Here is a 15111-nt window from a genome sequence, read left to right on the forward strand (position 1 = left end):
CAAAGGCCTAAATATGAAATCTAAAATAATGAAGATCATGGAAGAAAAAATAGGGATGCTGCTAGGAGCCCTAATACACAGCATAAACAGTATACAAAACACTATTAACGGTGCAGAAACACCAGAAGAGAAACTAGATAACTGGGAGCTCCTAAAAATCAAACACTTATGCTCATCCAAAGACATCACCAAAAGAGTAAAAAGACAACCTACAGACTGGGAATAAATTTTTAACTACAACAAATTCGATCAGCATCTAATCCCTAAAATCTAGAAGATACTACAAAAATTCAACAATAAAAAGACAAATAACCCAATTAAAAAACGGGCTAAGGATGAGAACAGGCACTTCACCAAAGAAGACATTCAGGCAGCTAACAGATACATTAACCATTAGAGAAATGCAAATCAAAACTGCAATGAGAAACCATCTCATCCCAACAAGGCTAGCATTAATCCAAAAAACACAAAATAATAAATGTTGGAAAGGCTGGGGAGAGACTGAAACACTTATACACTGCTGATGGGAATGTAAAATGGTACAACCACTTTGGAAATCGATTTGGTGCTTCCTTAAAAAGCTAGAAATAGAACTACCTTACCATTAAGCAATCCCACTCCTTGGAATATATCTGAGAGAAATAAGGGCCCTCACACGAATAGATATATGCACACCCATGTTCATTGCAGCACTGTTTACAATAGCAAAAAGATGGAAACAAGCAAGGTGACCATCAACGGATGAATGGATAAACAAATTATGGTACATTCACACAATGGAGCACTATGTATCTATAAAGAACAATGATGAATCCGTGAAACATTTTATAGCATGGAGGAATCTGAAAGGTGTTATGCTGAGTGAAATTAGTTAATTGCAAAAGGACAAATATTGTATAAGACCACTATTACAAGAACTCAAGAAAAGTTTTAAACAGAAGAAAACATTCTTTGATGGTTACAAAGGTGGGGAGGGAGGGAGAGAGATATTCACTAACCAGATGGTAGACAAGAATTATTTTAGGTGAAGGGAAGGACAACACACAATACAGGGGAAGTCAAAACAACTGAACTAAACCAAAACCTAAGAAGTTTCCTGAATACAACCAGACACTTTGAGGGACAGAGTAGCAGAGGCAGGGGTCAGGGGACCATGGTTTCAGGGGACATCTAGGTTAATTGGCATAACAAATTTTATTAAGAAAACATTTTGCATCCCATTGTGGCAAGTGGTGTCTGGGGTCTTAAAAGCTTGCAAGAGGCCATCTAAGATGCATCAGTGTGTTCCAACACATCTGGGGTAAAGGAGAATGAAGAACATTGAAAGCACAAGGAAAATATGAACCCAAGAGAAAGAAAAGGCCACATAATCCAGAGACTCCATCAGCCTGAGACCAGAAGAACTAGGTGGTGCCCAGCTACCACCAATGACTGCCCTGACAGGGAACATAACAGAGAGTCCCTGATGGAGCAGGAGAAAAGTGGGGTGCAGAATTCAAATTCTAGTAAAAAGACCAGTATTAATGGTCTGACTGAGACTGGTGACCCCAGAGGACATGGCCCCCACACTCCCAGTTAGCCCAAAACTAAAAACATTCCCAAAGCCCACTTTTCAGACAAAGATTAGACTGGACTATAAGACACAAAATGATACTGGTAAGGAGTGTGCTTCTTAGCTCAAGTAGATACCTGAGACTAAGTGTGTAGCTCCTGTCTGGAGGCGAGATGAAATAGGCAGAGGAGGACAAGAGCTGGTTGAATGGACACTGGAAATACTGGGTGGAGAGGAGAAATGTGCTGTCACATTATAGGGAGAGCAACTAGGTTTACATAATTACGTGTGTACAAGTTTTTGTATGAGAAACTGACGTGAACTGTAAACTTTCACTTAAAGCACAATTTTTGTTTTAAAAGAAGAAAAAAAAAGTTTCAAGCAGCTAACAGATATATGAGGAAATGTTTGTGATCACTAGCCATTAGAGAAATGCAAGTCAAAACCACAGTGAGGTATCCTCTCACCTCGACATTGCTGGCACAAATCAAAAAACAGAAAATAACAAATGTTGAAGAGGTTGAGGAGAGACTGGAACTCTTATGCACTGCTGGTGGGAATGCAAAAAGGTACAACCATTTTGGAAAACGATATGATGCTTTCTTCAAAAGTGAGAAATAGAAATACCATATGATCCAGCAATCCCACTCCTAGGAACATATCCTAGAGAAATAAGAGCCGTTGCACGAATAGACATATGCACACCCATGTTTGGAGTCCTGGTGGCCCTGTGGTTAAGAGCTCAGGCTGCTAACCAAAAGGTCAGCAGTTTGAATCCACCAGCTGCTCTTTGAAAACCCTATAGGGGCAGTTCTACTCTGTCCCATAATGTTGCTATGAGTCGGAATGGACTCCACGGCAACAGGTTTTGGGTTTTTTTTTTTTTTTTTTTTGGTTCATTCCCTGCAACATTATTCTCCATACTAAAAAAAAAAAAAATGGAAACAGCCTAGGTGCCCATGACCAGATGAACTGATAAACTGTGGTGCATACACGCAATGGAATATTACTTAAGGATAAAGAACAATGATGAATCTGCAAAGCATCTCATAACATGGATGAATTTGGAGGCCATTATGCTGAGTGAAATAAGTCAATCAAAAAAGGACAAATATTGTATGAGACCACTACTACAAAAACTCATGAAAATTTCAAACAAAAAAAGAAACAACCTTTGGTGGTTACCAGGGAGGGGAGAAGCGGGAGAGAAAAACACTAGAGAGCAGATAAGTGGTAACTTTGGTGAAGGGTAAAACAGTACACAGCACTGGGCAAGCCAGCACAGCTTGTTGAAGGCAAGGTTATGGAAGCTCCATAGACACATCCAAACTCCCCGAGGGACCTAATTGCTGGACTGTGGGGATCATGGACTCCGGGAACACCTAGCTCAATTGGCTTAACATAGTTTATAAAGAAAATGTTCTACATTCTACTTTGGTGAGTACCATCTGTGATCTTAAAAGATTGTGAGCGGCCATCTAAGATACTCCACTGGTCTCACCCCATCTGGAGCAAGGGAGAATGAAGAAAACCAAAGACACAAGGAAAAGGTTAGTCAAAAGGACTAATGGGCCACAAGTACCACAGCTTCCACCAGACTGAGTCCAGTACAACTAGATGGTGCCCAGCTACCACGACTGACAGGGATCACAATAGAGGGTCCTGGACAGAGCTGGAGAAAAATGTAGAACAAAATTCTAAAAAAAAAAAAAGAATCATTGGTCTGACAGAGACTGGAAAAACCCCAAGAATATGGCCTCCAGACACCATTGTAACTCAGTAATGAAGTCACTTCTGAGGTTCACCCTTCAGCCAAAGCTTAGACAGGCCCATCCCATAAAACAAAATGAGAATAAAAGGGCACACCAACCCAGGGGCAAAGACTAGAAGGCAGGAGGGAACAGGAAAGCTGGTAATGTGGAACCCAAGGTCCAGAAGGGGAGAGTGTTGACGTGTCGTGGAGTTGGCAACCAATGTCATAAAACAATATGTGTATTTATTGTTTAGTGAGAAACTTGTTAGCTCTGTAAACCTTTGTCTAAAGTACAATTAAAAAAAAAGACTTCTATATCTGGAACAACTATCCTTCACAAATGAGAAATTAAGATATATCCAGATAAACAAAAACTAACAGAGTTCTTTCCTACTAGACCTACCCTACAAGAGTTGCTTAAAACCAAAACCATTGCTCTCAAGTCGATTCCTACTCATAGCAACTTTTTAGGATAGAGTGGAACTGACCCACAGGGTTTCCAAGGAACAGCTGGTGAATTTTAACTGCCGACCTTTTGCTTAGCAGCCAAGCTCTTAACCAATGCACCACCATAAACGCAAAAGGGAGTCCTTAAGATTGAAATACAATGATATTAGATGGTAACTAAAAGATGTGAAGAAATAAATATCTCTGGTAAAGTTAACTGTTGTTGTTAGGTGCCATCAAGTTGATTCTGACCCTCCTACATACAACAGAACGAAACACTGCCCGGTCCTGCACCATCCTCACAATTGTTGCTATATCTGAGCCCGTTGTTACAGCCTGTATGTCAGTCCATCTCACTGAGGATCTTCCTCTTTTTTGCTGACTCCCTACTTTACCAAGCATGATGTCCTTCTCCAGGGACTGATCCCTCCTGATAACATGTCCAAAGTAAGTGAGACAAAGTCTCACCAACCTCACTTCTAAGGAGCATTCTGGCTATGCTTCTTTCAAGACAGACTTGTTTGTCAGGAGACAGGAGGAGGGAATGGGGAGTGGTTACTTAATGTGTATGTTTAAAGTTTTGAAACTAGAGAGGGTGGTGGTCACGTAACATTTTGAAGACTCTAAATGCCACTGAATTATATACTTAAAAATGGTTAATAATACAATTTGTGAATTTTATGTTAATAAACAAAAAAGAGCAGAACCAACAGAAATCCTGAGAGTACAGATCCAGTGACCACTCACCCTGTACAGACTAAGGGTGAGCTTGTTCTGATGGCCAAGTCATGATGTGAGAAGGCAGTGAGCCAGTGAGTACACAAATCTTATCAGCCCTGGTCTGGCAATCACGATCCCCTCCCTTGAGGTCCTGGTCAAGTTCCGCTTTAAGAGTCCAGAATTTGAAATCAGGACAACTGAGCTCCATTCACGGACTTGCTTCCACTTCTCTCAGGGCATCTTAGGTTCTCTGGGCCTCACCTTTATCTGCTGTGTAGTGGGGAGACTTCACTGAATTTAAGAAGCTATTTTTTTTTTTCAAATTAAATGTACAAAAGCCACAGAAGGTTTTTTATTAATTAAACATGGACTCAGCGGGGGTCTCGGTCAGTGGGTCTCAGTCTTTGGAGTCTCCTGTCCTTCTGCTGGAATCCAATGAAAAGGCTCTGCATGGAATGTTTTCTGGGTGGTGGAAATGGGTGTCCCCATGTTTGAATAAGCACGAAATTTTCAGTTTCATAAAAATGGCAGACTAGATTAGCGTAGAAAATTCTCAACCACAGACTCTGAGAGGGGATGATAAAATAAAAATAGTAGTAGTAGTGACGATGATGATGATTAAGGTGATTAACTGTAAAGGCAAGCCTTATCTGGAACCCCCTGAGTGCCAGAGATAATAAACATACCTGCTCTAGACACAGCATCTTTATAAGGGTGGGGTGAGTATCAGTCTTGGTTCCTAAACACGTAGGAAGTTCAGGTCTATTAAGGGTGTGTAACAAATGTTTTCTGGACATTGGTGTCTTTGAAGAAGAGAGATAATTTCTCATGTACTCTCCTTTCTGCTAAAAAAAAAAAAAAGACCATGGGAGGGTATTTAAGCGTGGAGATGAGGTTACAGAATCTGCACCCCACCCTGCCCCCCGCACACCGCAGGTCCAATTGCTCTGTGTGTGGCAGGGTAGTACACAGTGGGCATTGGTCATCACAGAGTGAGGGCAGGACTTTCTGGTCCAGATCCTCGCAGGTGAGACGTGCTTTGGAGTCACCAAGGGGAGGAAGATCCTGATCTGAGCTCTCCTCCACCAGCAGGGGGCAGCAAATGTGCAGCCAGGAGATTCAGGGAGAAGCTGGGACTGCCCACTTGGAGGGAGCCTAAGTGGGGAACCAGCCCTGAAGTGAAGACAACTGTCCAAGTTCTGTCCTCAGACTGGAAGGTCAGGACTGTCCATCCTATCCCCTCAGGCTAGAGAACATGTTCTAAGAGTCAGATGTACTCAGGCAAGAGTCTCAAGACCCTGAGTGGGAGTCCAGGCCAAAAGTCTTCACCTGTGAAATGCATATGGGAGAAGCCTGGTCCAGGCGTGACCTGGGAAGCTCCTGAACAGCTGGGATTCACTCAGGAGAACACCCCCAGGTTGAGGTGCTCTATGGGGGCTACAGAGAGAGGACATTGCTCACAGGGCCTGTGTCCTTCCCCCAGAAAAGCTGCAAGACCCTCCCTCCCACTCTCAGGGCATTGTCCCCTCACTGTACAGCAGTGGTCCTGGGAGCTGATCTCTGTTCCAGCATTTCCAGAGATCCCTCCCCTCCCCCCTACTTTGTCTCTCTTCTCATCTCCAAGCTGTCTCTGCCCTCAGATGACCCCACAGGCCCCTTGAGGCTGCAGCTTCATACTCAGGTCCAGTTTCAGGTCGGTGTGAGGTGGAGCAGAGAGGCCCCCTTGTCCCTGGATGATACCATCCGAGCACCCTCAGGAGTCTCCATTCCCTAAGCAACATGGTGTCTCCCTGCTCAGTGTCACAGCCCTCATACTAGGCTGTCCTCAGTTCAGGGACAGAGTTGTCATCATTGCAGAGGACACTCACACTCCAGCCCCCCAGAGCCCACCTCTGTGCAGAGACTGTGACCGGGAGACCCAAAGGAGAACCCAAGATGCCTAGAATTGGTGTGTCAGTCAGGGAGGTTTCTGAAGTTTTTACAAGTTCACATATAACATGAATTTTAAGAAAGGTGAAAAATGAAAGATTGGTCAGTGCCAATTGATAGCCCATTGAGTAAGAGCGTCATAGAAGGGATGCTAACACCACATGTGAAATGAGGCTAGAAGGTGTGATGAATCTACAAGAGCAGGTTGTTGATTAAACAAGAAAACCATGGTATCTGAAACGAATCACAAATTCCCAGTCACATAGAAACATGTCCTAATAAAATGGGGGGACACAGTGAGCCTTGGGAGACCCCGAAAGGAGATGAAGGAGGAAGAGGAAGGTAACGGGACTACAGGACCACCTCCTGCTGCATCAGATGCTATCAATAGTCTCACAACGGGGCCCAGCTCAGCCCCATGACCAGTAGTCTGACAGACCGGGAGTCCAAAAACCCCTTTGAGCCAGGCCCAGACAGAGGGGTTTGAGACAGTGGTCATGTGGCCGAACCCCAGGGAGGTGACTGTGGTCACAGACCTTGCAACCAATGCTGATTTTTCACCTGAGAGCAACTCAAAGGAAACTGCTAGAAACTTTAACCCTTCCTCTCTGGCCTGCCCCACACAGCTGGTTTCAGGGCCTTTCAATTAGGATCCCCAGAGAAAGGGAAAATTTGCCTAAAGACCAAACAATCTCTGCCCCAAAGGGCCTCAGAAGGGAATAAGAGGGTCTTGGGGACCCTCCTGAGCTGTTGGCTAGGGGTAGAGCTCAAGTGTGTCCACAGTGGCCTGGACCCCTCTCCTGCTCCCCCTTCTCAGTCTGTGCACAGGTGCTGCTGCCTTCAAGGCCAAGTCCTTGGGCTCACACCCCAGAACACTGAGCTTGGCCTGCCATGAACCCTGAGCTGAGCTCAGTCATGGCCTCGAGGGCGACCACCTGGAAATTAGCCTCTTGGGCTCAGACCCTTTTCTCCTCTCTTCTCTTCCAGGCTCTGTGACCTCCTATGAGCTGACTCAACTGCCCTCAGTGTCTGTGGCCCAGGGACAAACAGCCAGCATCACCTGCTATGGAGATAACATCAGGCGTAAATATGTTTACTGGTCCCCGCAGAAGCCAGGACAGGCCCCTGTGCTGGTCATCTATAACTGTAACAGCCGAGCCTCAGGGATCACTGATCGGTTCTCTGGCTCCAACTCAGGGAACACCGCCACCCTGACCACTAGCAGGGTACAGGCCAAGGATGAGGCTGACTGTTACTGTGAAGTGTGGGACAGCAGCAGCAATGCTACTCACAGTGACACAGGCAGATGGGGAAGTAAGACAGAAATCTGCCCACCCAGCCTGGCTTACCCTCCCCATCCCCAAGGTCACACAGAGCAGGACACGGCCTTGCATATGCAGAAGCTGATGCTCCTGTCCACTCCTCATCACCACAGTCTCTCTGTTGTGACTCTGATTTGTGAGGAAAGGACGCAGCATCCTCATCGATGGCCGCACAATGTGGACCTGTTTCCATGGTGACCTCTGCAAAGACACCACATCTGAGACAGAAACTGCAAAAGGGACAAGTATGTGATTGGATCCGCAGGAATCCACTTTCACTTTCAGGATCCACTCAGCTCTAATAGGGGCAGACTATTCACTCAATAGAAATATAATACCAAACTCAACCTTATGTCCTTCAGGTCTTCAAAGGTGGCATTAATCTATGCCATTCTCCACCTTATACCCATAAGTAATACTTTTTTTAGTGAGTACATTGGATGAGGTGAGGATGAAGAAAGATTCAGGATTCACCAGGTCGCCCTCAGACTACAATTGCTCTTTCCCAGATGCCAAGACACCAATGTGGGGATGATGAACCTCACCAAAGAAGCCCATCCAATGACTAATTCAGAGGGGAGAAATAGCCACCAGGCAGGAGCATGATCCCAGGGGACACTGATGTGAGCTAAGCTGGCCTTTATTCACTACCTGACCCCTGTGCCCCATCCTGACAGTGAGGTTATTGTGGTATGTGGTTCCCCAAGTATCTGAGTCAGCTCAGACCCCAGTGTGTCCAGTAGTTCTTCGTGTGGTCAGGGGTCCTCTTTCCCAGGGTTCTCTGTCCTCAGTTACTGATGCTGGTCCATTTGGGGAAGTTCTGTGGATCATTACCTAAAATCTAGGGCCATCAAACTTTTTCCAGAAAAGGCCAGAAAGTAAAAGTTGTAGTTTTTATGTCCATATTCTCTCTGTTTCAACTACTCAATGCTTTTGTTGTAACACCTGGAAATCCAGCAGCACTCATTGTGTGAGGACTATGGGAGAGCTCACCCTGCTGGGGCCTTTGTGGAGTCTCAGAAGGTGGTCGGGGGAGTTTACAGGAACGAGTGTCAGCATGGGGCTGGGTGAGGCAAGTCTTTCAAGGGGGAAATATCTGGAAATGGACCACATCTGTGAGATAACAGGATTGGGATTGGGGACAGAGAGGGGAAGATCTAGAAGAAAGTCTTGATAGTAAACTTTGATCTGATAAGTAAGCTCTTTGCCTAGATGAGCAAAAGGTTTATCTGAACAATTGGTTTTCAGAATACTCTTGAAGCACAGAGTGACATTATTTATTGGTTTACAGCTCATCTTCCAGGTGAAGAATTTCCTGGAACTAACAATTAAGTCCTGTTGACACAGGTGGTCTTAGTCATCAGCACTAATAAACACCCACTGCAGATTGTAAGTGGCTAAGAAAGAAAAGAGTATTAAACCCATAGAGGGATACAGACATGAGCCTCCCTTTGGCAGGGGTGAGGGATGTTGTGTTCCTGGCCTCTCCCTACAGGAGTTCGTTGCCCCTTTGATGGAAAGGAGCACGTGAGGTCCCCAGAGAAGGTGTGTTGGGAGCAGGGTCCAGACGGAGGGAACATGGTTCCCAGGTCTCATGCTGGGCTAGGCAGTTCTGTTAAGGAATGGAAGCCTGCCTGGCCCACCCTGGAGAGGACCACCCAATCCTGTCCTCCCAAGAATCTTCCTCCCTTCCTCCTCAGGTTTTGGCCTCAGCATCTGTCTTCGTTATCTAGTGCTGCTATAACGGAAATGCCACAAGTGAATGGCTTTAACAAACAGAAATGTATTCCCTCCAAATATAGGAGGCCAGTAGTCTGAATTCAGGGTGCCAGCTCCAGGAAAAGGCTTTCTCTCTCTGTCAGCTCTAGGAGAAGGTCCACAGTGTTATCAATCTACCTCTGGCCTAGGAGCTTCTCAGCACAGGTACCCGGGGTCGAAAGGGCACAGGCTCCTGGATCTTTTTGCTTGGTGGTAACGGGGTCTCCTGTCTCTCTGCTCTCTTCTCTCTTATAATGTCTCAAAAGAGATTGACTTAAAACAAACCACAACCTTGTAGATTGAGCCCTGCCTCATTGACATCATAGAGGTAGGAATAACAACACATGAGAAAATCAGATAAAATATGATAAAATGGTGGACAATCACACAATCCTGGGAATATGGCCTAGCCAACTTAACAGGTTTTTTTTTAAATTTTGATTGTGCTTTAAGTGAACGTTTACAAATCAAGTCAGTCTCTCATACAAAAATTTACATACACCTTTCTATATTCTTTTTTTTCTATATACTCGTAGTTCCTCTCGCCCTAATGAAACAGCACTCTCCTTCTCTCTACCCTCTATTTCCATGTCTATTCAGTCAGCTTCTGTCCTCCTCTGCTTCTCTTCTCCCCTCCAGAAAGGAACTGCCCACATAGTCTCATGTGTCCACTTAATCCAAGAAGCTCACTCCTCACCAGTATCATATTCTGTTTTACATTCCAGTCCAATCTCTGTTTGGGGAGCTGGCTTTGGGAATGGTTCCTGTCTTAGGCTAACAGAAGGTCTTTGGACCATGACTTCCGGGGTCCTTCTAGTCTCAGTCAGACCATTAAGTCTGTTTTTTTTTTTTTTTTTTTTTAATGAGAATTTAAGGTCTGCATCCCACTGCTCTCCTGCTCCTTCATGGGTTCTCTGTTGTGTTCCCTTTCAGGGCAGTCATCAGTCATAGCCAGGCACAATCTATTTCTTGTGGCCTCAGGCTGATGTAGTCTCTCATACATGTGGCCCTTTCTGTCTCTTGGGCTCATAATTACCTTGTGTCTTTGGTGTCCTTCATTCTCCTTTGCTCCAGGTGGGTTGAGACCAATTGATGCATCTTATATGGCAGCTTGCTAGCATTTAAGGCCCCAAATGCCACTCTCCAACTTGGGATGCAGAATGTTTTCTTAATAGATTTTATTATGCCAACTGACCTAGATGTCCCCTGAAACTATGGTCTTCAAACCCCTACCCCTGCTACCCTGGCCTTCAAAGCATTCGGTTTATTCAGGAAACTGCTTTGCTTTTGGTTTAGTCCAGTTGTGCTGACCTATCCTGTATTGTGTGTTGTCTTTCCCTTTACCTAAAATAGTTCTTGTCTACTATCTCATTAGTGAATACCCCTCTCCCTCCCTTCCTCCGCACTCTCTTAACCGTCAAAGAATATTTTCTTCTCTGTTTGAACTGTTTCTTGAGTTCTTATACTAGTGGTCTCATACAATATTTGTCCTTTTGCAACTGACTAATTTCACTCAGCATAAAGCCTTTCAGATTCTTCCATGTTATGAAATGTTTCACAGATTGAACATCGTTCTTTATGGATGCCTAGTATTCCATTGTGTGAATATACTGTAATTTCTTTATCCATTCATCTGTTGATGGGCACCTTGGTAGCTTCCATCTTTTTGTTATTGTAAACAGTGCTGCTATGAACATGCGTGTGCATATCTGTTTGTGTAAAGGCTCTTATTTCTCTAGGATATATTCCAAAGAACAAGATTGCTGGATCGTATAGTAGTTCTATATCTAGCTTTTTAAGGAAGCACCAAATCGGTTTCCAAAATGTTTGTACCATTTTACATTTCCACCAGCAGTGTATAAATGTTCCAGTCTCTCCACAACGTCTGCAACATTTATTATTTTGTGTTTTTTGCATTAATGCCAGCCTGTTGGAGTAAGATGGAATCTCATTGTAGTTTTGATTTGCATTTCTCTAATGGCTAATGATTGTGAGCTTTTCCTCATGTATCTGTTAGCTCCCTGAATATGTTCTTTAGTGAAGTGCTTGTTCATATCCTTTGCCCGTTTTTTAATTGGGTTATTTGCCTTTTTGTTGTTGAGTTTTTGCAGCATCATGTAGATTTTAGAGATCAGACGTTGATTGGATATGTCATTGAAAAATCTTTTTCAAGTATGTAGGTAATCTTTTTGCTCTTTTGGTGAGGTCTTTGGATGAGCATAGGTGTCTGATTTTTAGGAGCTCCCAGTTATCTAGTTTCTTTTCTGGTATTTGTGCATTGTTAGTAATGTTTTGTATACTGTTTATGCCATGTATTAGGGCTCCCAGCATTGTCCTTATTTTTTCTTACATGATCTTTATAGTTTTAGATTTTATATTTAGGTCTTTGATTCATTTTGAGCTAGTTTTTGTGCCTGGTGTGAGGTATGGGTCTTATTTCATTTTTTTACAGATGGATATCCAGTTATGCCAGCACCATTTGTTAAAGAGTGTCTTTTCCCCCATTTGACAGACTTTGGGCCTTTGTTAAATATCAGCTGCTCATAGGTTGATGGATTTATGTCTGGATTCTCAATTCTGTTCCATTGGTGTATGTATCTGTTGTTGTACCAGTACCAGGCTGTTTTGACTATTGTGGCTGTATAATAGGTTCTAAAATCAAGCAGTGTGAGGGCTCCTTATGCTCAGCTGGCCTGGACGTCTTAGTTCCAAAGGAAGGAATGCTTCAACCTGGAAACACATCACTGATTTCATTGAGCTGGAAGTTAAGAATGCCACCTGGACAATTTGGGCTGCTTATACCTCTGATCAACAGGCAAAGAAGGGAGTTACCATGTTGGCTGCTGTGATTAATCCTTATTACCTCCTAAGAAAACAGATTGATATTACACAATGGAGGTAAAGAAGAGTATGTCTGGACTGCAGGAGATCCCTTAGGGTGTCTCTTTTACCACCATGCCCTGTGATTCAAATCAGGGGTAAACTACAGCAACCCAATTCCAACATGATTACAACCGCCGACTGGTACTAGAACAAGCCAGGCCAGGCCCCTGTGCTGATCATCTATAATGATAGCCAATGCCCTTCAGGAATCCCTGATTGATTCTCATGCTTCAACTCAGGGAACACGGCGACCCTGACCATCCGTGGGGCCCCAGCCAAGGATGAGGCCTACTATTACTGTCAGGTGTGAGACAGCAGTGCTGGCCACAGTGTGACACTGGAAGACAGGGAGGTGAGACACAAACCTGCCCACCTGGCCTGCCTTACCTGGCCCCTCCCCCCAGTCACACTGAACAGGACAAATCTTCAACATAGAGCAGAATTTTCTAGTCCTGCCTCAGCCTTTACACTCCTGACAAAAGGAAAAAAACTTCCCGCACCTCTAGGCCTCATCACATTCCACTGTAAACACAGCAGATCGTTCTGAACTATCACTTTCAGCTGCCTAAAGACCCTAAAAAAAGACCCTAAAGACCCTAAAAAAAGACCCTAGGCACCTGGAAATCTAGCAGCACTCAGTGTGTGAGAACTAAGGTAGAGCCCACCCTGATGGGGCCTCAGTGGAGCCTCAGAAGGTGGTCAGGGGGTGTTTATAGGTACAAGTGTCAGTATGGGGCCGTGTGAGGTATTTCTTTCAAGAAAGAAACATCTAGAAATGGACCACATTTGTGAGATAACAGCACAGGATTTGGGGACCCATTAGGAAGGTCTAGAAGTAAGTCTTTATTTCTTTATTTTATTGTATTTTTGGTGAAAGTTTACAGCTCAAAATTAGTTTCTCATTAAAAACTTTATAGACATATACGAAAAGAATGGTTTTATAACATTGGTTGCAAACCCCACAATCTGTCAGCACTCTTCCCCATTCCCTTTCTACTTCAGGTTTTCTGAGTCCATTCATTCAGTTTTCCTGTCCCTTCCTGCCTTCACATCTTTGCTTTTGGGCAGGTGTTGCCAATTGGTCTTGTGTCCATGATTGAACTAAGAGGCACATTCCTCAAGTGTGTTATTGTTTCTCTCCTAAGCCTATCTAATCTTTGGCTGAAAGGTGGACCCCGGGAGTGGTTTCAGTTCTGATTTAGCAGGGTGTTTGGGGTCCATAGTCTCAGGGTTTCGTACGGTCTCTGTCAGACTAGTAAGTCTGGTCTTTTATTTATTTTTTTAATTTTAATGATGTTCTACATTTTTCTCCCATTCTGTCTGGAACCCTCTATTGTGATCTCTGTCGGGTGAGTCTGTGATGGTAGCCGGGCATCATCTAGTTCCCCTGCGCTCAGGTTGGTTGAAGCTGTGGTTCATATGGTCCATTAGTCCTTTTGGACTCAGATTTTCCTTGTGTCCTTGGTTTTCTTCATGCTCCTTTGCCCCGAACATGACGGGACCAATAGATGTAATTTAGATGGCGGCTGGTAACCTTTTAAGACCCAAGATGCTACTCCCCAAAGTAGGATGCAGAACATTTTCCTTATGAGCTGTGTTATACCAATTGAACTAGATGTCCCTGGAGACCGTGGTCCCCAGCCATCCGCCCTAGTAATTTGGTCCCTCAAGGTGTTTGGATGTGTCTCAGAAGCTTCTGTGTCTTTGCCTTGGTCAGGTTGTGCAGACTTCCCCTATATTGTGTGTTGTTTTTCCCTTTACCAAAGTTAACACTTGTCTGCTATCTAGTTAGTGATTTCCCTTCCCCTCAGCTCCCGCCCCCCTTGTAAACATCCAAGTTTTTTTTTTTTTTTTTTCTGTGTGTAAACCTTTTCTTGGGTTTTTAGAATAGTGGTCTCATATAATATCTGTCCTTTTGTGATTGACTTATTTCACTCAGCATAATACCCTCCAGATTTGTCCATGTTATGAGATGCTTAGCAGATTCATCTTTGTTCTTTATAGTTGCTTAATATTCCATTGTGTGTCTGTACCATAATTTGTTTATCCATTGATCTGTTGATGGGTACCTAGGGTTGTTTCCATCTTTTTCGTGTTGTGAATAATGCTGCAATGAACATGAATGTGCATATGTATATTCGTTTGATGGCTCTTATTTGTCCAGGCTACATTCCTAGAAGTGGAATGGCTGGATGGTATGCTATTTCTATCTTTTTAAGGAGACGCCATATCATTTTCCATAGTGGCTGTACCGTTTTGATATTCCCACCAGCAGTGCATAAGAGTTTCAATCTTGAGGTGGGTCCAAAATGGTATAGTAGTCAGATGCTTCTTGTAACCCCTCTTCCAACAAAGACCCCAAAAAACAAGCTAAATGATTATATTTATGACAAGCTAGGAACCCTGAACATCAAAGGCAAAGTTAGAAAATGGACTGAGCGACAGGGGAAGGCAGAGATGGTTCAGAAGTAGAGAGGAGTTGCTGGGCATGAATCACCGGGAACCCTCAGGCACCATCCCTGGAGTGACAGTGGCAGGGGTAGTCGTAGCTTTCCAGGTGTGGTTTTCTCAGGGACAGACAGGGAGCTACACAGCCTACTCACACCTCGGGAGCCAGAGAGGTACGGCGCTCTTGGCAAAACCTAAATACTTGTGTTTATTTTACCACGGCACCATCCCCCAAGCCAGCTTCGGTGGCTGTCAATTTCCCTAGGCCTGAGATAGGTCCTGCTGCATGCTCTAAGGCA

At 44.2% G+C, this 15111-nt stretch overlaps 1 gene segment (V, D, J or C); it reads left to right on the forward strand.

The window, feature by feature from the left end:
* The first annotated feature begins 5080 nt into the window (after nucleotides 1-5080).
* LOC126066082 (immunoglobulin lambda variable 3-21-like) lies at nucleotides 5081-12674 on the forward strand. The segment is given in 5 exon segments: nucleotides 5081-5095; nucleotides 6097-6165; nucleotides 7166-7229; nucleotides 7389-7715; nucleotides 12604-12674. Coding segments are annotated over 5 exon segments (546 nt in total).
* The last annotated feature ends 2437 nt before the right edge of the window (nucleotides 12675-15111 follow it).

This window comes from Elephas maximus, chromosome 22 (assembly GCF_024166365.1).
Source record: "Elephas maximus indicus isolate mEleMax1 chromosome 22, mEleMax1 primary haplotype, whole genome shotgun sequence".
In the NCBI taxonomy this organism is placed as follows: Eukaryota; Metazoa; Chordata; class Mammalia; order Proboscidea; family Elephantidae; genus Elephas; species Elephas maximus.